This window comes from Girardinichthys multiradiatus, chromosome 9 (genome assembly GCF_021462225.1).
Source record: "Girardinichthys multiradiatus isolate DD_20200921_A chromosome 9, DD_fGirMul_XY1, whole genome shotgun sequence".
In the NCBI taxonomy this organism is placed as follows: Eukaryota; Metazoa; Chordata; class Actinopteri; order Cyprinodontiformes; family Goodeidae; genus Girardinichthys; species Girardinichthys multiradiatus.
The window spans coordinates 44,924,830-44,950,496 of NC_061802.1; the positions used below are offsets into that span (position 1 = coordinate 44,924,830).

Here is a 25,667-nt window from a genome sequence, read left to right on the forward strand (position 1 = left end):
AAAGTGTATAGGGTGAGAAGGAAGTTCCAACTGGAACTGTAAAGCAGTACATGTTTTGATGAGTGGAGATGTTTATGTGCATTTTGAGTGATTTTTTTCTTTGATACAGACTGAATTAAGTTTTAAACTAGGCTTTTTAAACTAGTTGTTTAGAGTCATTTGTTGTAAACCCCTTGATGGAATGTGAAAATGCTGTATCTGGTTATGCATGTCTGGTTTTTACTAAAAAGGACAGATCTAAAAAATTTTTTTCTCCGTCATTTATTATGGTGGGGACAACATTGTTCAAGCTGAAGATGACTATGGGCTTTAGTACGGAGGAAGGATGTCAAATGCTGGATCCCAACACTGTGCTTGATTTTATTTAATTTTCGTTAAGTAAACTACAAAAATGTAATTTTCCTTTGGGAATTCAAAAAGTGGTGTTGCATTCAGTTCATTAGAGCACAGCAGAATACCAAGCAAACTTGGCAGATTTTATTTTATTTTTTTCTCCTGTTGAGATGTTACTTTAAAAATCAGGACATGTCTCTCACTTCATTATATCGGATTAAACCAGTTCAGGCCTTCCTAGTGATTACTTGTAGCTACAGCAGAGGAGTAACAACACTAAACTGTATCTGTCCACTTTTTAAATTGTGTCTTTCTAGCTCCATGGCAAGAAGACTGATATTCTCTGTAGATAAATGACTTTTCTCATGAAACAAATATCGTTCGTATTCAGAGTAAGCTAAAAAAGAAAAAAGGAGCAAGAGAAGTCAGTGGGAGACTTTAATGATGTAAATCAAAAGGTGTTGGGATGCAGAGCCTGCTAGTGATGAAAGAGGAGATTAAGGAGCAATATTAGAGCAAGGAAGGTGGGGAGAGAGGGATGCAATGCTAAAGGAAAATTAACAAAAAAAAAAAAAAAGAGTTGGTGGTGGAGCGAGAAAAGGAATCATAGTGTTGATGAGGAAGATGGATGTTTTTAATGATGAGGCAAAAGTTTCCAAAGTAAAAATAGACCAGAGAAGTTAGAGAAAATGTCTGCAAGGGATGATCAGATCTGCAAAACACCCTCAGGTTGGCATAGAGAGACAGTTTAGGCAGAAGGAATCAGACATCCTCCGGTTTTTCAGTAGACCGGCCCCCTGTTTGTGAATGTGTCATGTGGGTTGGAGTGAATTCCGCTTCATTTAGATGTAACAGAGAGTGTTCTTCCCCCCTTTCACAGAACAGGTGGCACTTCAAGAGCAGTCAGATTCTTTATTTTTCCCTTTGTAACATTTCACTTGGTAACGGTTGAAGCTGTCATGTTACTTTTTTATGGTTAATAGGAAAAACAACAAGGAAGCAGAATATGATAAGATGAACATTTTTGCAAACAGAGATTTAGATCAAAGTAAAAACAGATTCGGATAAAGGTAAAAAAGGGATGAGGTGCTAACACATAGTTAACACTGCTCATATAAGTCGTCTTGTAAGAAGCACCTTGCAGCTTTTCAAGAACACATTTGAGTCAAGTGGCCTAATTAACTCTGACAATGAAATAATAAAACAACCAGTAAACATGGCACAAAAAGTAATGAAAGTTTCGTGGTTTATTTCATCATGGTAAAAATGCTTCCTGGTTGTAAATACTATGTCATTGAAAAGCATGTTTACTTCTTGTAATTGTTCAGCATCAGTAAGAAAACATATTTGTGGGTTGAGCATCAGAGATGAGTATGTGCAAAAACTTAGCCAATCTTCTCTACCAATGACACTCTATGTACCGAGTCTCGTTTGGTCATTTATTGGATTAGATGATTCAAGGTTGAAAGAATAAGACATATTGGCAATTAAAAAAAATGGTTCACCAAACAGGGACCCGAGTAAGGCCTGGGAGAATAGTACACAATCAAAACAGCCTGGCACCTTCACCTCATCCAGATCACCTGCTTGGTCACACACCTCACCATGGTTGTACTGGTCACACTAGCATTAACAGCACGCCCAAGCTGAATCCACAAGTAGTAAATGAAAATGAGGTCAGAACTGAAAGAGGTCCCCAAATTCTGGAGGTAGTCTCTGATAAATCTCACTTTGTTAGGGTGAGCATTGACATTTTGGAGGAGCCCTAAGAACGGAGACATGGGATTGCCACTAATGCTCATATGATACCTCTCTACAGTGAGATTGCCTCCAATGACAAGCCTTGTTTTGTTTCAGAGAGGGAGATGCCTCCCCACACTATAAACACTGCCTCCACCAAACGGTGTTTGACACTGGTCAGAGACACCTTGACAGGTTTTTCATGGGCACCACCCACACCTCTACCTGTATTACATCACCAGTCTGAACACAATTCAATCTGGACAACCTTGAGAGACCTGACATGACTGAGTTCAAGCAGCAAAATTTTAACTCCCCATTAAAACAACTACTTAATGTAAATACCTTTGTTATTAGAAGCATGCAGTATTGCAAATTTAAAATGTTTAAACAAATACTTAAGAGAATTTACTAAAGATATTTTTTACCCTGAAAGTTTTACTGTTCTTGTCAGTAAAATAAAACACTGTTGTATCTGGATCATGTTTATCATTGGAATACATGCCAGAATAAGCCTTTTTCTGCAGCATAAACATTTCATTTTAATTGTTAATAGAGTTAAATGTATTAAGTGCTGTAACCCCTTTTCTATATATTTACAATGTCCTGTGGTAAATGGTAAATGGACTGAACTTATATGGCTTTTCCAGTCATACAGACAGCTCAAAGCACTTTACACTAGAGCCACATTCACCCAATCGCACTCACTAACGCTCACACATTCATACACCGATACGCAGATCGGTAGGCAACTTGAGGTTAAGTGCCTTGCCCAGGGGCACTGCTTACAGCCAATGTCTGTAGAAATAGGTGACAGCTAACAGTGAGCCATTAGGTGTTTTACCATGGTTTGGAGTCTAAAAGCAGCATGTCTGTGTGCTGACACCGGTCCAAAAATTAAGTTTTTTCTAGCCCAATTTTCTTAAATAGAAAAGCTGAGGCGAAACAAACTTTTAAGAGAATTTGTTATTGCCTTTTTTTAAATTCAGAAGTTTACACAAACTAAAATGACTGTGTTTTTAAATATTTTGGGAAAGGTTAATTCAGAAAATTTGACTTGTAGGTACACTTGTGAATTGATTTTTAGGAAAGTCTGCCAAGATATCAGGAAGAGAATTTTGGGTCTTCCAATATACCATGACCAAAAACATTCAGCTAAATAAGCAAAACAATGGCTTCAGGACAACAAAGTCAATGGTTTGGAGTGGCCACCTCAAATCCCTGACCTCATGGTTATAGACGTTTTGTGGGAAGAGCTGAAAAGGTGTGTGTGAGCAAGGAAGCTAAAAAATAACTAGTTTTGTCAGGTGTAATGGGCCAAAACCCCAGCAAATATTGAGAGAAATTTGTGTAAGGATGCCCAAAACATTTCACCTGAGTCATACCTCAACCTCAATATTCACGGGGTATGTACTTTCTTTTACACTATGAGTGTAAATGTCAGCATGTGTGTGATGTTACTGTCAGGAAATCCATTGCAGAATGCAGTGTTCAGTAAAGTGTATTATTACGTATGAATAGTTACCCTCTGTATATCTGAGGTGAGTTGCAGCAGAGTTGGAGATGCTGTAGCTCGAAGAGTTTCTGTCCCTCGAACTGGAGAGTTGAGACTCACGTAGGCCACAGCACTACTCTGAAGGACAACACTGTTATCCTGAAAGAACAAAGAAAATGGTGTTCATCATTTCATGCTAACATTCAGAACTGTTGCCAAATGTGTCATCCTATTATCACTCCAGAGCAGTTTCCTTTCTAAGTTGTGGTGAACGAACCATAAGTACAGTATTTGCTCTTTACTGACTACACATTTTGAGGTGGTGATTCTTTTTATGGCGTCAAGCTCACTTCTCTTTCTTATGAAGTGCAAAAATGTTCACCTGATCATTCTTACAGTTCCTGCTCCCTTTTACAGGGTCTGGGATTGCTCTTCATTAGGAAGGTGTTCTGGTAAAAGCTACTGATAGTAAATAACCTCAAATTAATCTGAGAGTCTGCATTGCAGGGTCACATAAAATACTGAATTGCTGCTTAAATGTGTTTGGTAAATGTTTGTCAAACTATAACCTCACTGCCCACAAATGGTTGTCTCCATTTCTGTCTATCTAGAATTCATTTGTAGGCCCAGACGTATTTTTAAGACTATAAGCAATAAGCTGGCATTAAAGAAAGCAAACAATCCTCTTATCTCTGACCTTTCCCCACTCGTAGGACCCAATGTTCCCCAGGGCTGTGCCTCCCCATGAGCAAAAGACGGTGGTACGGTCCGGAACCCATCCCTGCTTGGTCTGCTCAGTTAGCGCTGCAATGAGTTGAGTCATTATGGCTGAAGTCCCATCTCCCTGGTCACTGTCATGACGACTGCCAACCAGAACGTGGCGATCTGACAACAAAAAAAAAAAGAACAGGAACCCCAATCATAAGGGAAAAAGGGTAGATCAGTTTGGTGAAATTTCAAAGGGTTATACTTAATAATGTGTTGTTTTGTTAATCTATGCTAAATATCTAAACAGTGGGGCCTCTCCATACAAACACATTCAAGCAGGAGATTTACAGAGTGGTGTCTGAATATCCCAAACACAATAGTTCAGTACAGAAATATGTAAGATGGCCATAGCAAGCACTGGAGCAAGTACACTGCACGCCCACCGTAAGCTTCTTGTCACCCTGGCTTTGATGTGCTACCCATGCTGTTTTTTCTCTGCCTTTCCCATGCCTGCCACGATGTCACCAAAGAAGTTGAAGATGGTGCTCAAATCCAGAGCTGTGTTTGGGGAAAACTACAAAGCTTCTGTGTACAGCAAGAGCCAAACAAAAGTATTGTCTCATGCAGCATAAGTCTGTATAATAACAATAACGGTAATATTTTTATGACATTTTCAAGCAGAGGCAGAGTGTCTATGGATGGATTTATTGTTAATTGCAACCCTGGAGACGATAAGTATTGCCTGAGCTGTGAAAATCTGTGGCCATTGTGTTGAACGATGCACCCAGTTCAAAATGAGTTTGAACAGACGGCATACTGATTGCTTCCCTGAAATCATGATGGACAAAAAATAACATCATTTCCACCACCTCTAAATCCTCCCCTACATGCCATTGACAAGTCTTCCAGAAGGTAAGCTCACAGGGTTCAGTGTAGGGCTGAAACAATTATTCAGATTAGTCATGATAAATCAATTATTGAGAAAATCATGAACTAATCTAGTAATTGAATAATCATTAACTAGTATGAGTATACAGACTCTAAAACACGTCATTTGCTTAACCCACTCAGAGCAATAATTAGACCAAAATTGTACAAAAAATAAATACAATTTGCATTTAAGATGAAAAACGTTCATTGTTTGTAAATATGCTCTATCTAGAACTCCTCAGGTGGCATAGTTTTAGCTCACCTGGTTCAAATTCTGTAAAAAAAAATCTCCAATTATTAATTGATTAATCAAAAAAAATAATCGACAGATTGTTCAATTAGCAAAATAATCGTTGCAGCCCTAGTTCAGTGGCTTTAATATTCAGAATCAGCTTTATTGCCAAGTTTGTACAGACAAAGAAGGAATTTGACTCCGGTACACTTTGCTCTCAGTGTAGATTGTTTCATTAATTGTTTACCATACAATACATCTTAGCATTGTTATTATATAGAAACAGTGCCTATATTATGCTTACAATAACTGATTTTGAGTGATGTTGATGCTTTGGGGTGTCAGGTTGGAGTAAACTGTTTAATTTCTTTATTTATAACAGGGGCAATTTTTTCCATAGTTCTTTTTTTCATTTCAGTGAGCTCAAAGCCATATAAGAAGCCACCTGAATATTGTCAGTAATAAATAAATAAACATTATTCTATAGAGGAAACACTGGACCACCTTTTATGAAAGAAGAAATACAATAAAAACTCTAATCTTGCAGCTACACCTTTTAGTTCACTATTTGATAGTTTTCATACGGATCTAAATAAATCCAACTAGAACTAATGAATCCACATTAGTACTAGTACTAGTACATGGAGGCTAATATGAGGACGGGAGAATGAGTGTGCAGAGCCCGGGATCACTTTATATTCTCCATTTTGCTTGTGTGCTTTTCTTCTTTATATTCCTGGCACTGGTAATAACATAATGTTTTCTGCAATATCATTTCATATTCAGATGATACATATATAATAGCCTTCTTTGATAAGAAGACATTAGGCAAAGTACCTAATGTTCTTTCATATTCTTTCTGCAGCATGTTGCCCTAATTCCTAATGATTAAAGGTGCCATTTTCTGTTATGAACCTCAAGACGAGGTTTTATTTTTTTAAAAGGACAAGATTTAAAAAAGCTTCCTATTTAACCGTACCCAATGCCCCCCTGAGCTAAAATAGAAGCTGCCACCTGCTAAGCCAGACCACAGAATTACTTTCACAATAATATTCGGCGAAATACAAACGTTAAATTCCGATTCATCTGCAACAGCAGACAGAAGCGATGCCTCTAGGTCAAAACACAGACACCAATGAGCAAACACTTCACACCGCAAGGTCACTTACTGTTTGAACAACTTAATGATCTACACCTGTTGTGAACATCACTGCTGGGTTAAATATCTGCATTCACCAAAGCACACGATGATAATGTTGGGAAAATGACAGGGGGGCAAAGCAACCTCTCCACAGCAGACACGCCATCTGTTCAATATTTAAACACCATCAGGCTTTCTGGCTTTATTTTTCCTCCACTGACGATAAATGTGGAGTTGATTTTAATAAATATGTGAAAGGAATGCATTTATACTGCAATTCTGTAGTACTGGTGATGTTGACATTCGGTATTTTGTTTGTATCCATGTGGTGTGATGGTTAAAAGCGGAAAACAAAGGTCCTTATTTATGCCAAATAAATATGAATGTTTCCTCTCCAAATCCAGCTAGGGAGCTTAGTTATCTGACTTCACCTAAACATAAATAGGAATGTTTACCATAAAGAAAACAAAGGACAGGAAATAAATTCAATGTGATGCAAACAAATATTTGTTCATATTCACATAAATTACACCAGAAATCTGTACCTAAAAACACACCAATAGATTGTTTTGGGTTAGTTTTAGTAATTATGATGAATTTTACTGGCTCATGCAAGCATGCAGCATGGTATATGTCAGACCTTCTTATTATCTCGGTTAGACAAGATCTACCTGTTGTACTGTCATCACATTTTCTCAGGTTGCATCAGAGAATGATTCACTGTTAACAGCGTAATGTCAACCACAAAACTCATTTTTAACCATCCATTTAAAATGCGTGTTTTTATTTTCAAACATCCCTGTGATCATATACAGTTTCTTGCAAATGTATTTATACTATTGTATATTTAGTCAAGGTACAACCACAAACTACGATTTATTTTATTTGGATTTTACAATACATAGTAACATAAAGTAGGGCATGATTGTGAAGCAGATGGAAATATACATCTGGTTTCTAGCTTACTAATTTAAAAGTGTGACATACAGACCCATTCAATAAATTAGAATGTTATTGTAAAGTTCATTTATTTCAGCAACTCAATTCTCTCAGTGAAACACATTAAATAGATACATTACACACAAGCTGGTGTTTTCAAGCCCTTCTTTCTGTTAATTAGGATGATTTTCTGCTTACAGTTCATGAAAACACAACATTTAAGATTAGAATATTACTTTAGATCAATTAAAAACACATCAATACAGAAACGTGAGCTTAAGGAAAAGTATGTTTAATACCTGTTTAAAGGTTATTTTCAGAACGTACTTTTAATCTGCCTCATCTGAACACCTATTGTATTTTTTTTTGAAAATGACTATACATTTATTTACATTTACTTTTTAAAACCACCTTTTAGATAAAAAGCATGTGTTGACATCAAAATTTAACTCTCGATTCTTATTTATCATTCTCATCATCAGTCAATATCAGATTTAGGTCTAAAATTTTGACTAGGCCATTCTAACATGAGAATGTGATCGGTCAAGACCAGTCCATTGCAGGTCTGTCTGTATATTAAGGGTCGTTATCCTGCTGGAATTTAAACCTCCACCCTAGTGTTTTACAGCATCTAACAGGTTTTCTTACAAGATTTCCCCGTACTGAGCTCCTTCAATTTTCCCATCAACTCTAAACAGCCTCCTTAAGCCTAAAGTAAATCATTCCTACAACATGATGCTGTCAGCACCTTGTTTAATAGTGGTTATTGTGTGTTGTGTTGGTTTTTTTTTTTTGCAACAGAAACCATTTCACATTTAAGCCAGCAAGTTCAACTTTGGTCTTATCTAAGCAGAGCAATTTCTTTTCACATATACTCATGTCACAATATTTTGATTTTTATAAATACATGAAATCTATGTTTCATTTTCCTTCCACATCACAACTATGTTACTTTATTCTGTTCTCTTTCATGAAATTAGGTGCTATTTTAGGTTGGTCTACGAGATAAAATCTGAATAAAACTCACTGAAGCTTGTGGTTGTGTCTAACTCGTAAAAAAACATCTAAGAGGTACGAATAGATGCAGAGTTAAAGACACTGTAATGTAGCTTAGAAACATTGATCAAGGGTGGCAGTGTCCTACTCCAGTCCTTAAGGTTTGGAGTTAGACATTTTTTAGATGGGTCCATGCTCCAATACAGCGGATTCAAATGGCAGAATCAGCTCCTCAGTCAGGTCTGCTAATGACCTACTTATTTGATTCAGGTGTTCTGAACTACAGAAATATCTTGTAGATGAATTTGGTGAATTAGGGGCCCTACAGTCTATCTTGAGTACACTGGTACATAATGAACGTTTTTAAAATTCCAAATCTGTCCTCTTTGGAGATTGTAATATTTGATATTAGATGTTTTTGTTTTTATAATCATCCGTTCTGTGACCCTCTGTATGAAGCTGTGGTTGATGTCTGTATTAGGACTAGAAATTTGACCGCTGTGATTAGCTAAATACAATGGTACGAGCAGGAAATTGTTGTGCCCTATAAATGTCTGAAGAGAACTGTTCATTGGTGTTGCAGCGCTAACAGACAACAGAGCCTTGTGCATACCTGTAAACTTGCTATAGCAAAACAGACAGAAAGGTAAAATCATTGTGTCAGACTGCTGACTGAGTGATTTTTCCATAGACTACCTCTATAATCTAACACATAGTCCTGTACCGGCCCTTAAGGACTGACTTTCGACCTCAGATGATCTGAGGTGGCCCTGCTGCTTACTGGTCTGCGATCAGAGCTGTTTGTCTCAGGAGCTCAGAGCATCACACCCCCACCGAACTTTAACCTCACTCAGAATTTCACTACTTTGTGAGGTTGTCACAACAATTCATACATCTCTAACATTAATTATGTCTTCCTTAATGCAAATCTGCAGACTTAGTTTAATGGAGAGAAAGTGACCAGCAATGACAAACTGATAGCCTGCAGTAAATACGGTATCTATTTTGAGACTGTTTCCTTCCTCCTTAGTGTCCCTGTATTCTCATGGGATACATAACTTTATCATTACCAGAGAATCCATCCAAGAATCATTCAAGCGAACAAGTTTGTAGCTGAATCCCAAATGTTTTGACAAATGAGAGGTGTGTACTTGTAGTGACTGCCACAAAGGTGAATCTACCTGAAAAATGTTCAAGAAATTTCTGTCACAAGCGACAGGAGGGAAGAGAAGAGCAGATAGCTGTGATTGGGATAGAAACCTGGTGTTCTAGCCATAAACTTGTGATCATCTCAAAGCATGTTTACGGTGACACTGAATTATAAGCACTTCAAAGTCAGAGCAAGTTTGTAACATTCACAGATATTAAATAAATAAAACCTGTGAGACATGTCCCAGAGGAGCATAAACCACAAGCACAGACATCAGCAGCAGTGCATCATTTCTTAAGACTTGGTTAATGATCCACAGCCTGGTGGATACTTTTATTTTTGCTTCAGATTACAAACTGTTATAAAGCCAAAATATTATTTTGACTGAATGATTTATTGCCTCTCTCCCTACAGATAGCTGTAAACAGACACCAATGACTTAAAATAAGTTACAGTTAAAAGTTAACAGAAAATATTAGTTTAAACAGGCCGTGGTAAATTTCTACCCTGGTAAATGCTCTGGAAACGCAGAGACATAATAATGGGTCCAGCAAGTTGCCAGGGTCCCTGGAAAAGGTTCCTGTAGAGGAAACTCAGCTAAAGGAAAGCTACTCTCTGCATCACACATGACAGATGACTCTGTTTGAGAGGAATCCCCAGATTCTGGCACCACAACAATGTACTCCCTGGGTAAATCCCACAAACAGTAATTACTGTGAACTACCTCAAATCAGTCACATGCCAAATAGCAATAGACTTTAAAAAAATTTAAATTATGTTTTGTTTTAGACGGAAGAAGATAACATGCCTAAGGTTGAAAATTAGTCTCTTTGAGAAACGCTAATAAATGAGTAATAATAAAGAAAGCCTTGTTTTCTTTGCCCTTTGGCTAAAACAATGTTGAACAGGATCAGCAGCGGTTTAACACTCCCAGTGGTGAAGATTTTTCTTTCTAACCAGCTCTTTCCTTAAGATAAAGCTTCTGAGGCAATTTATTACTTCATATTTTCTGCAGCATGTTATATTTACAACTTAATGCCAGATTCAACCATGAATACTGTAACCCTGTGAAGCCTGCAGCCTATTAAAACATGATATTTAATTACTTAATATTTGTATAGTTTTTATATTAATCTTTTCATTTGGACATTTAGAGCCACCGTGTCAGACCCATGTTAGCTATTTGTACAAGATTAGACAGAACATCAGGAAGTGTTAAGTCTAAATAAATCAGTTTTCTCACCACCTTGTATTACACAGAATAACAGCTTACAGTTCTGTCAGAAGATTAGGTAAGACAAAATATGTTGGTGCTTGAATTTGAATTAAATTAATTGGTTCATAATTTTACATACAGGTTCATATATACAATCGATAAGTTCATTTGTTTCAGTAACTCAATTTAAGTGAAAACATTATATAGCTTTACACAGACTGATGACTTTCAACCTTTATTTCTGTTAAATAGGATGATTATCTGCTTACAGTTCATGAAAGAACAATATTTAAGATAAGACCAATAAACGATATTGTGGACTTAATAAAAAGTATGTTTAATACCTGTTAAAAGGTTGTTATTTCCAAAAGGTGCATTTAATCTGATAAACAAGTCTCATCTTAATGCATGTTCCAATTTATTGAAAGTGACTTTATATAGATATACCCTCACTAATTTCTGAATAAATGTTCTTTAACAAACAGTAGAGATATCACACAATTATGGCATGCATCAGTAACGTTCTGGCATGATAATACTATTAGTTTAACATCCAGATGGACTGGGGAACTCCTGGCCTTCAAAAAGCAACTGTTCCAAAATCAACAACTTTGCAGCTGTCCACATGGAACAACCAACCATTTAAAGAACACAACGATTAAGCTCCTTGGCCACAAATCATGGTGAGGGTGAACCAACTGCCAAGCATGTCGGTTAGCATGTTCAAGAATAATGCAGGAATCACCACCACCAACCACTAATACCTAATTCCCATTATAAAGTGAAGATGCTGGAACCCCAGTGTCTCAATCCACAGGGAAGTGAATTTAACATCACAGCAACAAAATAAATGTTTGGAGGAGTGAAGGAGAACCTTTCAAATCTAATTGGCTTCCCTAACTGTCAAGCATGGTGGTGGTAGCACTGTGATAAGGATATTTTGCTACTTGTAGTAGCTGTAGAAAAACAAAATGTTTTTTCGATGCATTGAGAACATTTCTGAGTCGATTAACAAATGTGAAAACTCAGTTATCTCAATGTTAATTTCTAACCTAATTTTGAAGAAGGCAGCAGCACATAGGGGCAGTACCTGGACAGTTTATGCTGAATATCTACATTAAACAACTACATTAAAAGTTTCAAACTTGAGGTATAAGTATCCTCAAGGTTGAAAATGAGTAAAGGCAAAATAATTACAAAGTTTATTCCAACTTTTAATGCGAAGGATCTGAGTCCACTGAGAGTAGCTGAGAATCAGGGCTTTTGTGCTATAGTGTGGTCTTTAAAAACAACATCCCACCTTAAAAATACTTCAGTGAAACGATGATTGTACCTTATGAATGTCATTCTGCCATAAACATTCACAGTGAAACACTTTGTAATGTGTTAAAGCAATGTGGGAGTATTATTTTACCACATTACTTTTCAAAATATTTAATTAGACACAGAGGTTCATGAGCAAGGTTTTGTCTGCTCAACTATTGCAAAATATATTTAATTCCAAATCAGTAATTTTATCTGTGGATCCCCACTTTCCGGTTAATGTTTACATCAAGACGAATGTGCTAATTTAAACATTTCCTTGACCTTTTGTTTAAGAGTTTGATGCTCTATCACTGCAGTGTTTGCATGCATTGGAGCAAAGAGTCTTTTAAGATTTATTATAATGCTGCTTGTCTTTGCGCAGCAATAAAGGAAATAAAGCAGGGGAGATCGGCCTGATACAAGCATGCATGAATATTCATTCTGTGCATGTTAGAGTGTAGAACATGGTTATGATCAAATGCCAACAACCAGTTGAAGTGTTGCTATATGCGGAGATTTGTGGTCCATATTATCTGTTTTAGTGGCCCATTATGTCTGCTTAATATCACACTGTAAATCAGCAAGGTAATTTTCCACTGGTGAGTGGGCAGGACAGGTAGGGTTGCATCACACAGCTATGGGAGTGGAGGGGGAGGGTGTGTAAAGAAGAAGGCTGTGGAGGAGAGGCAAGGACGAGATAAAACAACCTTCTCTACACTGACAATTAAAAGAAAAGGGCAGCAACTGCAAAAAGAGGCATTTCCCCCAGGAGCAAAACAGAGCTGAAGTATAACCAGACTGTGCACTAAATTCCTGGCTAAAAGAATGAACACAATAATAAAAATATCAGATAAATGCTGATGTTTTGTGTGTTCTGTCTGCAAATGAAAAAAATAATGTGAAAATGCCTCTTTTTAACATACATGCTGAGTTCATTGAGGACAGTCTGAGAGTTTCTCATATGAACTACAGGTCCTTCTCAAAATATTAGCATATTGTGATAAAGCTCATTATTTTCCATAATGTAATGATGAAAATTTAACATTCATATATTTTAGATTCATTGCACACTAACTGAAATATTTCAGGTCTTTTATTGTCTTAATACGGATGATTTTGGCATACAGCTCATGAAAACCCAAAATTCCTATCTCACAAAATTAGCATATTTCATCCGACCAATAAAAGAAAAGTGTTTTTAATACAAAAAACGTCAACCTTCAAATAATCATGTAAAGTTATGCACTCAATACTTGGTCGGAATCCTTTGGCAGAAATGACTGCTTCAATGCGGCGTGGCATGGAGGCAATCAGCCTGTGGCACTGCTGAGGTCTTATGGAGGCCCAGGATGCTTCGATAGCGGCCTTTAGCTCATCCAGAGTGTTGGGTCTTGAGTCTCTCAACGTTCTCTTCACAATATCCCACAGATTCTCTATGGGGTTCAGGTCAGGAGAGTTGGCAGGCCAATTGAGCACAGTGATACCATGGTCAGTAAACCATTTACTAGTGGTTTTGGCACTGTGAGCAGGTGCCAGGTCGTGCTGAAAAATGAAATCTTCATCTCCATAAAGCTTTTCAGCAGATGGAAGTATGAAGTGCTCCAAAATCTCCTGATAGCTAGCTGCATTGACCCTGCCCTTGATAAAACACAGTGGACCAACACCAGCAGCTGACACGGCACCCCAGACCATCACTGACTGTGGGTACTTGACACTGGACTTCTGGCATTTTGGCATTTCCTTCTCCCCAGTCTTCCTCCAGACTCTGGCACCTTGATTTCCGAATGACATGCAGAATTTGCTTTCATCCGAAAAAAGTACTTTGGACCACTGAGCAACAGTCCATTGCTGCATCTCTGTAGCCCAGGTCAGGCGCTTCTGCTGCTGTTTCTGGTTCAAAAGTGGCTTGACCTGGGGAATGCGGCACCTGTAGCCCATTTCCTGCACACGCCTGTGCACGGTGGCTCTGGATGTTTCTACTCCAGACTCAGTCCACTGCTTCCGCAGGTCATCAAAGGTCTGGAATCGGCCCTTCTCCACAATCTTCCTCAGGGTCCGGTCACCTCTTCTCGTTGTGCAGCGTTTTCTGCCACACTTTTTCCTTCCCACAGACTTCCCACTGAGGTGCCTTGATACAGCACTCTGGGAACAGCCTACTCGTTCAGAAATTTCTTTCTGTGTCTTACCCTCTTGCTTGAGGGTGTCAATAGTGGCCTCCTGGACAGCAGTCAGGTCGGCAGTCTTACCCATGATTGGGGTTTTGAGTAATGAACCAGGCTGGGAGTTTTAAAGGCCTCAGGAATCTTTTGCAGGTGTTTAGAGTTAACTCGTTGATTCAGAGGATTAGGTTCATGGCTCGTTTAGAGACCCTTTTAATGATATGCTAATTTTGTGAGATAGGAATTTTGGGTTTTCATGAGCTGTATGCCAAAATCATCCATATTAAGACAATAAAAGACCTGAAATATTTCAGTTAGTGTGCAATGAATCTAAAATATGTGAATGTTAAATTTTCATCATTACATTATGGAAAATAATGAGCTTTATCACAATATGCTAATATTTTGAGAAGCACCTGTATTCTGCTGAGATGGTTCAGGCATCTGATCAGTATGCCTCCTGGTCCCACCCAATGGGACAAGACAGAGAGGACCCAGAACTTCTAGGGAGTTCAGGGAGGATCCAGAACTTGGTGAAAGGACTATCCATTCTGACCTGGGAAAGCTTTGGGATCCACAGAATGATCTGAAGAGTATTACTGGGGTGAGGGATGTCTGGGTTTCCCTCCAAGAAATGTTACCCGTGGCCCGATTTCAGAAAACCGGGCAATAAATGAGAGAATGGATGGATTAGCTTCTACTTTTCCAAACTTCCAGTAAATGTTGGCTGTGGTACTGGGCTAATGCTAGCTCAACCCAACTTATACACAGTGGTGGAGATTTGGGTTAGTATTGCTGTAAAAACTAACCCTAAAATAAATTGTTCTCTTCTGCTTCTCTCTTAAGTGTAATGTTTGTTGAGCTAAGTTGCTACTTCAGAGAGCCACCACAAGGCAGGCTGCACTCAAACATTGCCCAAATTTAATAACCATTTGTAAAAAGTATTCCAGTCTTACTTTTCCTTAATCTAACATGAGACATTAATACATCCTTCATCCTTTAGAAGAGCTGTCGTTGCCTTTTAAGCAAATATGCTTAAGTAATGTAAAAAGCAAAGCTAAAATTCATCAAGTTAGAAAATAAATATTTTTAGCTTATAATTCCACAAGGGAATGGATAGAAAGCATTTATATCAACATCAATAAAGGTGTGAAATAGCAAATGTACATGGCCCTGAATGGGAATTTGCTTACAGATTTCTTTTCCTGTTTTTGCTTTTTTGTCACACTTAAATAGTTCAAATTGTCAAAGAAATATTAATATAAGACAGTGCTAAGCTGTGTAAATACAAAATGCAGTTTTCAAATGATGATTTATTTATTAGAGAAAAAACTTATCCAAATCAACCTGGCCCTCTGTGAAGAATGGTTGGCAACTAAAGCTACATGTGACAACTGGTGGTGCCACCGTTGGTGGCAACAGTTGGCATCAAGAGCCAAAACTGGGATTCAGTCCTTTACATGAAAATTTGTTTGACTTGTTAAAACACACTAGTGTGCATGTAGCATTAAAATCTTGCCCTCGCTTAAGCTATCTTGACCAAGGCTAGAAACAGAAAAGTGTCCATCAGCTTTTAAGAAGAGGTCCCTGACCTTCAAATCCACATACCCTAGAAGAACATTACAGACAAAGCTAAACTTCATTGACTTACAAACTAAATCTTTTCATCTCATAGTTTAAATAAAATTGGAAAGAAGCATTATATCAGAAATAATAAAGGTGTGTAGTAGCACATGTATGTTTGTCCCCTATCCACCTGGCATGCAGATCTTTGTTTAGTAAGAAGCACAGTTTGGTACACGTTGTGATTTTTATTTTACACTCCCAAACCGAGCCAAATTCTTCTGAATGTTTGGCAGGTAGCTGGTTCTTGCAAGCACCTCTAGCATGCCAGTCAGGTTAGTCTTAAGTGCAGATGCAGTAATTTTTAATAAATCCTGCTTGATGTGTCAAACTCAGTTTAGTCTGCGTGCCATGCAGCCAGAATCTGTGGTAAGTACTGGACTGTTAATTTGATTTGCTCTGTGCCTGTTTACATACCTGTTCATCTCTTACAAACCTGGGTTCTTTTTTCCTTTCAGGTATCCAACAACGTTGTAAATCTTCTTGTAGGACATCTGGTTTCCAATAGTCAGAGTAATCTTCTTTCGCTCTAGGATAAAAACAGGTAACAAAAAGTTACACGGATTCTAATCCAAAAAAGAAAAAGATCCATGGAACAGTTTCTGCAGTCTTTGACAGTATTCTCAATGTGATGGATTTGAACTGTTAGTCTTTTATCACCCTGCAAAAGAGATACAAACTGAAGCAACATGATTCAAAGACTGTTATGAGCTCATGATGCTCTTGTGGCTTTGACAATTCTCAAGGTCAGCCAGTTAGATTATGTTACTGTTGCTTAAAATGATAATGTTTAAAATAATTTTAAACACCCACTGTGTTTTTCATATTTTTAACCTTCTCTATCCTACTGCCTAACTCTTACCTCCTTTTCAATTCAATTCAAATTCAAAAATACTTTATTAATTCCAAAAGAAGATTCTCTCTTTTACACCAACCTGATCCCTAGTTTTCTGAGTTTTAAATATTCTCTCTTCTATAGACCTTGTAGTTCTGTATAATTCAGTGAAATATTCATACTTTTCTTGGCCGCTTTATGAGGCATGCTTTAATCATGGTTCTTCAGTACAGGATCTAAAACAAAGTTATCTTGAAGCTTTTTTGGATAGATTAGAAATAGAAAAATCCTTTATTTTCCCTCAGTGGAGAAATTCTGGTTTACCAGCAGCAAAGTTACATGCCAATAGAAGCTTCCTTTTGTACACAAGGTAAATATAATAAAACATAAGAGACTGCACAGTAAGGGCAAATTTACAACATACAAAGTAAAATACTGTAGAGTTATTAGAAACAGCATACCCAGATTCAAAGAAATGTGCAACCGAGAGTTGTGTAAAATGCTAATAACTGTACCTCCCCTGGTGAACCAATAGATAAGGGAATATAAGCTATAAACATTTAACTGTCTGTATCACTATGTTTTAAAAGCAGGGTTGGTGATGAAACCCTTACAGAAGACAGAATTGCTGTGGCATTCTAGATACATTTTTAGAATTTACTGTACAGATAAAACACTTAAAATCTCCTTCCAATTAACATTGTAACAAAGTCATCTTAACTTCTCAAGCCTAAAGTTTCTTCTAAACAGAACCATACAACACAAATGTACAAGTTAGTGTGACAGTAGAAGCTGTAATCAGTCCAGCAACTGGATCCAGTCTTGCTGTCAGTAAAAGTGGCTTTTAGATTTATCTTTTAGATCAGAATCAGAATCAGCTTTACTGCCATGTTTGTAGAGACAAACAAGAAATTTGACTCTGGTACGATTTACTCTCAATAATAAAGAATATCTTTTTAAAATGTACATATATACACAATTGGCAATGGAATATAATGTGAGCTCAGTCCAAGTATGCATGGTGTTGTTCTGGTACTCTGACTGTCAAGTGTTCATCAAAGAAACAGTCGGGGGGAAGAAACTGTCTCTGTGTCGGCTGGTTTTAGCAGACAGTGCTCTGTAGCACCACCTGGAGGCAAAGGCCTGAACAGGTTGTGTGCAGGGTGTGTGTTGGGTCTGCAGAGATGTTAGCAGTCCTTTTCCTTTACAATTCCTGGATGGAGGGAAGGTCAGCCCTGATTGTTCGTTGCAGTCTGGACCTGTCCTGTTTTGTGGATGAGCCAAACCACACTGAGATGGATGAAGACAGGATAGACTGAATTATGGCAGTGTAGAAGATGACCAGCAGCTCCTGTGGAAGGTTGTACTTCTTGAGTTGCCTCAGGAAGTAAAATCTCTGCTGGGCCTTCTTTCGAACATTGTCTATGGGTGAGAACCATCTCAGGTTTCATGAAATGGTGGTTCCTAGGAATCAGAAGTGGTCCACAGCAGACACAGTGTTGTTGAGGATGGTGAGCGTGTGTGTGTGGGGGTGGTGTTCTCCAAAAGTCCACCATCATCTCCACCGTGGGTTGAGTTGCAGGTGGTTCTGACCACACCAGTGTACCAGCCGATACACCTCCTGTCTGTATGCAGACTCATCACTGTTCTGGATCAGTCCAATAACAATGGTGTTATCTGCAAACTTCAGGAGTTTCACAGACGGGTCTGCTGAGGTGCAGTCATTTGTGTACAGGGAGAAGAGGAGTGGGGAGAGAACACACCCCTGGGGGGGGCGCCGGTGCTGATGGTTCTTATGCAGGAGAAGATGCTCCCCAGCCTCACCTGCTGCTGTTGGTCCTTCGGGAGGCTGGTTATCCACTGACAGATGGAGGCTGGGACTTTCAGCTGGATGAGCTTCTGGTGGAGGATGTCTGGATTGATAGTGTTGAAGGCCGAGCTGAAGTCTACAAACAGGATCCTGGCTTCCATCCCTGGGTGGTCGAGATATGAAGTGTAGTCCCAAGTTGACTGCATCATCTGCCGACCTGTTTGGCCGGTAGACAAACTACAGGGGGCCAGCAGGGGGTACTCTGATGTCTTTCAGGTGCTTCAACACCAGTCGCTCCAAGGATTTCATGACCACAGACATCACAGTGACTGGCCTGTAGTCACTTAACCAGTGACTGGGATGATGGTGGAGCATCTGAAGCAGAAGGGAACCTCACACAGCTCCGGTGACTTATTGAAGATCACAATGAAGATGGGTGCCAGTTGGTCGGCACAGGCTTTCAGCCAGGATTGGGAGACATTATCAGGTCATGAGGCCTTCTTTGTTTTTAGGCGCTGAAAGAGCCTACATCTTCCTCTGAGATCCTTAGTGCAGGCAAGGGTTGAAAGGTAGGGGGGTTGGTGTATGGCAATAATTTGTGTCTGAATAGGATGTTCAGGAGTTGGGTTGATGTGTGAACTGCTGCTTTTCATACCTGCAGTAGAAGCCATTCAACTGATTTGCTAGTGGAGGATTCTGCTCAGAGTGGGGGGGAGGTCTCCTGTAGGCAGTCATGTTTTTAAACCATTCCAAACAGCAGAGATGTCTCCATGTAAGAAGCTTTTCTTTAGCTTCTTACTGTAGCTTCTTTTGCTGCTTTGATCTCCTTGGTCAGTGTGTTCCTGGCCTGCTTATACGGGGCCCGGTCCACACAGATTTGATAACCATCAGTAAGAATTCAATACAGTCAGTCATTTTCTACCGCTTATTCCATAGTGAGTCACGGGGAAGCTGGTGCCTATCTCCAGCAATCTATACAGTCCTCACTAAATACTTTGTAAACCCAGAATCCAATCAGTTTTCCCTTCATCTCATTGATGATGTTACATTTGAAATGAAAGTTTCCATTTACCCATTGATTGTTTATTCAGTCAGCTTGACAGTGACACAGCCACTGTTTTAGGTCGTGCTCTGTTGTTTTAAGTTCTTTATTTTGCTCTTCAGAAGCACAGCTCAGTTTGCCACTCTGCCTCACTCCTCTTCACTCTGTGCTTTTCATGCCATCAGCTCTCCATTTACACAATTGTTGGCCGCACTTACCTGCCAAATTTTCTGCTCTGGCGGTAATGTCTCCTGCCTGCTTCTCATTCACTCACCACTTACAGTCCCTTGCCTCCCTCCTCTCACTGCAGTCTACTCAGTCATCAGCCATTCTCCCTTGTTTTATCTTTCCTCTGTATTCCCCACCATCATCATGTCCTTCGCTGACTTTTGCAATAACTATGACTTTGTGGCAATAAACTACAAGCATTGCAAAAGTATTCATATCTCTTAAAATGTTTTCACATATTGCACCAACAAACATCAGTGCATTTTATTGGGATTTTACATGATGTACCAATGTCAAATAGTGCACACATTCAAAGTAGGACAGAAATGATTCATGGTTTTCTACATTTGAATTCTGAAAAATGTGCGAATAATTTGTAGGACCACCTTTAGCTACAAATATAGCTGTGAGTCATTTATGCAATGTCTCTTCCAGTTTTATACATCCAGAGACACACATGCCCAAAGTTCTTTGAAAAACAGCTCATGTTGATCAGACAAGGAGCATCTGTGAAAATCAGTATTCAAATCTTGTTACTGATTCCCAACTGGATTCAGTTCTGAACTTTGACAAGGCCAATCTATCAGATCTATCAGATGATTGAGCTTAGACCTAAACCATTCTATTGTAGTTCTGTCAGAATTTTCAGTCATCCTACTGGAAGTTGAACCTTCACCTCAGCCTCTAACAGGTTCTCTTCCAGGAATAGCACCAATCTTCCCATCAACTGAGATCAGCTTTACTGTCCCTACTGAAGATAAGCATTCCCACATGGTGTCTAAGGGGACTTATATTTTGCAAGTCTCCTAAAAAGAAAGTCTCATTTAATCAGAGAACCTTTCTTTATATGTTTGCCCCTACAAACTTGGAACACAAGTGGCTTTTTTTTCCCCACTTTTTCAAAAACATGTCTGTGGTGTGCATGGCTAATAGTTGTCCTGTCAACACGTTCTCTCTCTTTAACTGTGGATCTCTGCAGCTCTTGGCTGCCAGATTGCACAATGAATAAAATAGCTAATTTTAAAATAAAAAAAACTACCATTCCTGTTAGGTTTAAGGAACTTCTATTTTTCCATATTTTCCAATTAAATGGTATTGCCTTTGTTAAAATTATTTGTGCTTAGTGATATCTAACACAATGTAAAAACCAAATATGATGAGCCAAAGAGTTTATGGTAGGTAAAATGAAAAGTATATGTTTTAATGTTCATATTGATGCACAAATCCCAGCCTGGGGTCTTTCTGCATGGAGCTTGCATGTTCTCCCCATACATGCGTTGGTTCTCTTCTGGTTCCTCCCACAGTCCAAAAACATGACTGTTAGATTAAATGGTCTCTTAGGCATTAGTAAGTGTGTATGCTTGGATGGTTGTTTGTCCTTTGTGTCTCTGTGTTGACCTGTGATGGACTGGCGATGGGTCCAGGCTGTACCCTGCCTCTTGCCTAATGACTCCCTTCCATCCCCAGGACCCCGCAAGCATAAGCGGGCATAGAAAAAGGATGGATAGATAGATGGCTTTTCTTTACTTAGTCCTATTTGTTACTGTATAGTTGAATATTTGGGACACCACAGAACAAAAAATCTACACACTTGACATGAGCTGCTGTTTTGTGATTCAGAATATGCTGTCACATTTAAAACTTTTTCAGCCTGTCTTGTTGGCAAAAGCCTCTTTTGCAAGACATGTTGTAGAAATCATTAATCATTATTACATTATGACGATTTTGAAATTTTATGCTTCACACACGTGTATAAAATATCCTTAAGCCGAGATGAGTTTTGAGGAAAGAAATGCTGGAATCAGCCTGATTGTGCTCTGATCTTTATGTGATTTATTCAGAAATGAGAATCACAAAAATGGAAAAACATTTCTTAGAAGATGTCCAGTTCCACCAGGCACTCACAAAGACATCAAAAGAACGTGCACACACATGGCCAGAAAATGTACATGACGAGAAGTCAGTGGAAACTATGCCTTGCTGGATGGCTGTGAGCTCAAGGGGGCTGATGGCTGGATATCTGAGGGAAAATACAGACGAAACGCCAGTAAAGATGTGAAGCAGGGGCTCAAACTGTGTGTGACAGAGGTCCCCTGCCTAAAGCACCACAGCAAGACAGCCCCCTTTCCTTGGCTCCGCTCCTCTCCTCTTGTCCCTCCCAGTCCGCCTGTCATCTTGCCCTCTCCCTCCTGTTTAATGCATTATAAAAATTCACTGCTCTCTCTTATCTGAGCCACATAACCCATTTATCACTTTTGACAATGGCCACAAATGACTAAGGCTAAAGAGAGGGGATGGAACATGTGGCCCTTATGTGTATTCAGCCTGCAAACATGGACTCAGAGAGCAAGAGAAAGATCTGTCAAATAGCGATTCCCCTTCATGATAAATGAGTTTACAGATGGGAACGCTCTTGCAGGTAAGAGGTGACTCAAAGTTTTCAGAGTTGATTAAGTTATTTACGTGACCAAAACATGGCTCTGATTTTTGCAAACTAAATGAAACAGGGTGTCATTTATTCATAAACAATATGTACACCCATGTCACCCATTTATTAAAATTAAATTTACCATCATGGAAAACTTAAAACAAATTGGCCAAGATACCGTATCAGGGAAAGCATTGTGGACAACCAGAGGTCTGGTTCATCCTTGGGAACAATTCCCCGATGCTTGAAGTTGCCACATTCATCTGTTCAAACAAAAACAATTATAAATAAACACCATGGGCATGTACAGCCATCATACTGTTCAGTAAGGAGGCTGGTTCAGAGCTGAAAGTGTTTTGGGGTGAAATGTGTGTATAAATGCCAGAACAAAAGACTTAGATGCTGGCGGAAGCTGCTCAGTTTGTGTAAATATCCACAGTGAATCCTGTACCAAGAGAAGGTCAACACAAAGTCACTATTTCCCTGAAACTTATGAGAACACTTCGACAGATTATGTTTACAGCATTACTATTTCTTTGTTTACTATTGCTTTAACTGGACAGAAGGAAGTACTTATTAATCTCAGGGTGTCCCCAAGTGCAGTCGCAAAAACCATCAAGTGCTGTAAAGAAACTGGCTCACATGAGGACCGCCCCAGGAAAGGAAGACCAAGAGTCACCTCTGCTGCGGACGATAAGTTCATCCGATTCACCAGCCTCGGAAATCGCAGGTTAACTGCAGCTCAGATTAGAGAACAGGTCAATGCCACACAGAGTTCTAGCGGCAGACACATCTCTAGAACAACTGTTAAGAGGAGACTGTGTGAATCAGGCCTTCATGGTAAAATAGCTGCTAGGAAACCACTGCTGAGGACAGGCAACAAGCAGAAGAGACTTGTCTGGGCTAAAGAACACAAGGAATGGACATTAGACCAGTGAAAATCTGTGCTTTGGTCTGATGAGTCCAAGTTTGAGATCTTTGGTTCCAACCACCGTGTCTGTGCGGCATAGAAGAGGTGAACGGATGGACTCTACTTGCCTGGTTCCCACCGTGAAGCATGGAGGAGGAGGTGTGATGGTGTGGGGGTGCTTTGCTGGTGACACTGTTGGGGATTTATTCAAAATTGAAGGCATACTGAACCAGCATGGCTACCACAGCATCTTGCAGCGGCATGCTATTCCATCTGGTTTGCGTTTAGTTGGACCATCATTTATTTTTCAACAGGACAATGACCCCAAACACACCTCCAGGCTGTGTAAGGGCTATTTGACCAAGAAGGAGAGTGATGGGGTGCTGCGCCAGATGACCTGGAACTCCACAGTCACCGGACCTGAACCCAATCGAGATGGTTTGGGGTGAGCTGGACCGCAGAGTGAAGGCAAAAGGGCCAACAAGTGCTAAGCATCTCTGGGAACTCCTTCAAGACTGTTGGAAAACCATTTCAGGTGACTACCTCTTGAAGCTCATCAACAGAATGCCAAGTGTGTGCGGAGCAGTAATCAAAGCAAAAGGTGGCTACTTTGAAGAACCTAGAATATAAGACATATTTTCAGTTGTTTCACACTTTTGTGTTAATTCATAGTTTTGATGCCTTCAGTGTGAAGCTACAATATTTATAGTCATGAAAATAAAGAAAACTCTTTGAATGAGAAGGTGTGTCCAAATGTTTGGTCTGTACTGTATATTAAAAAAAATTAAGAAGTAACAACAATATGTTTTACTTGGTCTTGGCCTTCCTGTCCAACTGCTTAAAATTATTACACATCTTGCATTGTAGCATATTTTCTGTTGTGATATGCACTTTAATATTATTTGAACACAAAATTAGAGTGTGATGTTTCTATGTATGCAGTAATAATATGAGATGAGACACAAGACCCACACTGTTCTCACCAGACTCTTGCTCTACCTATTCATGACACAGCACAAGACTGTGATTTCCACCCCATGGTTTTCAGTATGCACACACTATATGGTGGCAAGGAGCACATCCTTTATTTCCTCAGCTTTGGACCCATGTGACAAGTGTTTTTCAAATGCTGGCATACATGGCAGAAAACTGTGATGAAACCTACCCATACAATAATTAATCTTGATTAGCATTAATTGATAGTATTTCTTCAAGTAATATTATGTAACAAACTGTGTTATAGGAAAAAAAAAGCAAACCTATTAATCATATCAAGATGCGTAAAGAGTATTGCGGTTTTAAGTAGACTGTGTTTTGGCATAAGAATTTAAAAGAAGCTAAAGAACGAAGACAAAAAAGTGATTGTGAGCATGGTTCTTTTAAAGAAAAGTGCTATTTAGATATGCTAGTAGTTTGTCTTCACTCCCAGTGATGTTGGAGTTCAGTGAACGCTGTGGCCAAATAGCTCATCTTAGTTCTCACCTCTTCAAAGAATCTTGCTGTAGAAGTTCTTGTTTTATTCAAATGCAACTGGGTTTGCTGCCATATTATTTCTAGAGATTACAAGGTTTATCCTTACAACCCTGCTTTTTCTAATTGTTATGATAGTTTAACCTGTTAAGCCCTAAGTCTAAATGCAAACATTTGGTACCGATGTAAAAGTAAGACATCAAATCATATTTTTGTAGTGGAACCATTATTGCAAGTGTCAATATGTCTGATTTATTTGTGATTAAACAAGAAAAATAAAAAGTTTTTTGAGCCTGACCAAAGATTTTCACTAAACATTGCAAAACACCATCAAAATCTTTAAAAAAAAAAAGCCTTTTGAGAAGCCTCAGGTTTTACCCATCAACATCTTGACTTTCCTGCAGCAAATTTGTACTGAATCAGTTTAGGCATATTTGTTTCACAAATGTTTTAATGGGCCAGGCGGAGCTGGGATTTCAGCACAATTTAGCCAAATGTGCCAAAACTGTGCTGAAGGTTTTTCTTTCACCTTATAAAAGGAATCTGGCCAAATAAAAAAGCTAATTTCCATTGTAGGACTCCTACTGCCTATGACATAACCTTTGGTCATGACATTTACCCTTTGTATCATCAAACTAAATTGTATCCTTTTGTCTGAATTTTATTTAAAAAAAAGAATAATCCATGATAAACTATGCAAACCAATATGCAAAAAAATATTCTATGAAAACATTTTAATATTTATGCCCCTCCACTCTCAACTGTGACTGTAGATAGATAAAATCAATAAATAATAATACATTCAAATTGATAAGCAACATTAACTCAGGAGCACAATATATAAAACACTTTAACCTACCAAACAAAAATCAGTAAAACAATTTCTTCTATTTCTTTATTTATTTTATTGAAATGAGGAAGTCGGGATTAATGGCTACAATGAACATGTTTTGCAGTGCACAGCTTTTTGGAGCAGG

At 38.7% G+C, this 25,667-nt stretch overlaps 1 protein-coding gene across 1 annotated transcript in view; it reads right to left on the minus strand.

Annotated features, from left to right (window-relative positions):
• LOC124873382 (inactive N-acetylated-alpha-linked acidic dipeptidase-like protein 2) overlaps positions 1–25,667 on the minus strand; it is a 677,436-nt gene that overhangs the window by 247,839 nt on the left and 403,930 nt on the right. Inside the window, exons 10-12 of the mRNA XM_047373999.1 lie at positions 16,404–16,496; positions 4,266–4,453; positions 3,599–3,727 (exon numbers count right to left, since the gene is read on the minus strand). Of these exons, the coding sequence (XP_047229955.1) occupies positions 3,599–3,727; positions 4,266–4,453; positions 16,404–16,496 (410 nt within the window). The remainder of the gene's footprint in view (positions 1–3,598; positions 3,728–4,265; positions 4,454–16,403; positions 16,497–25,667) is intronic.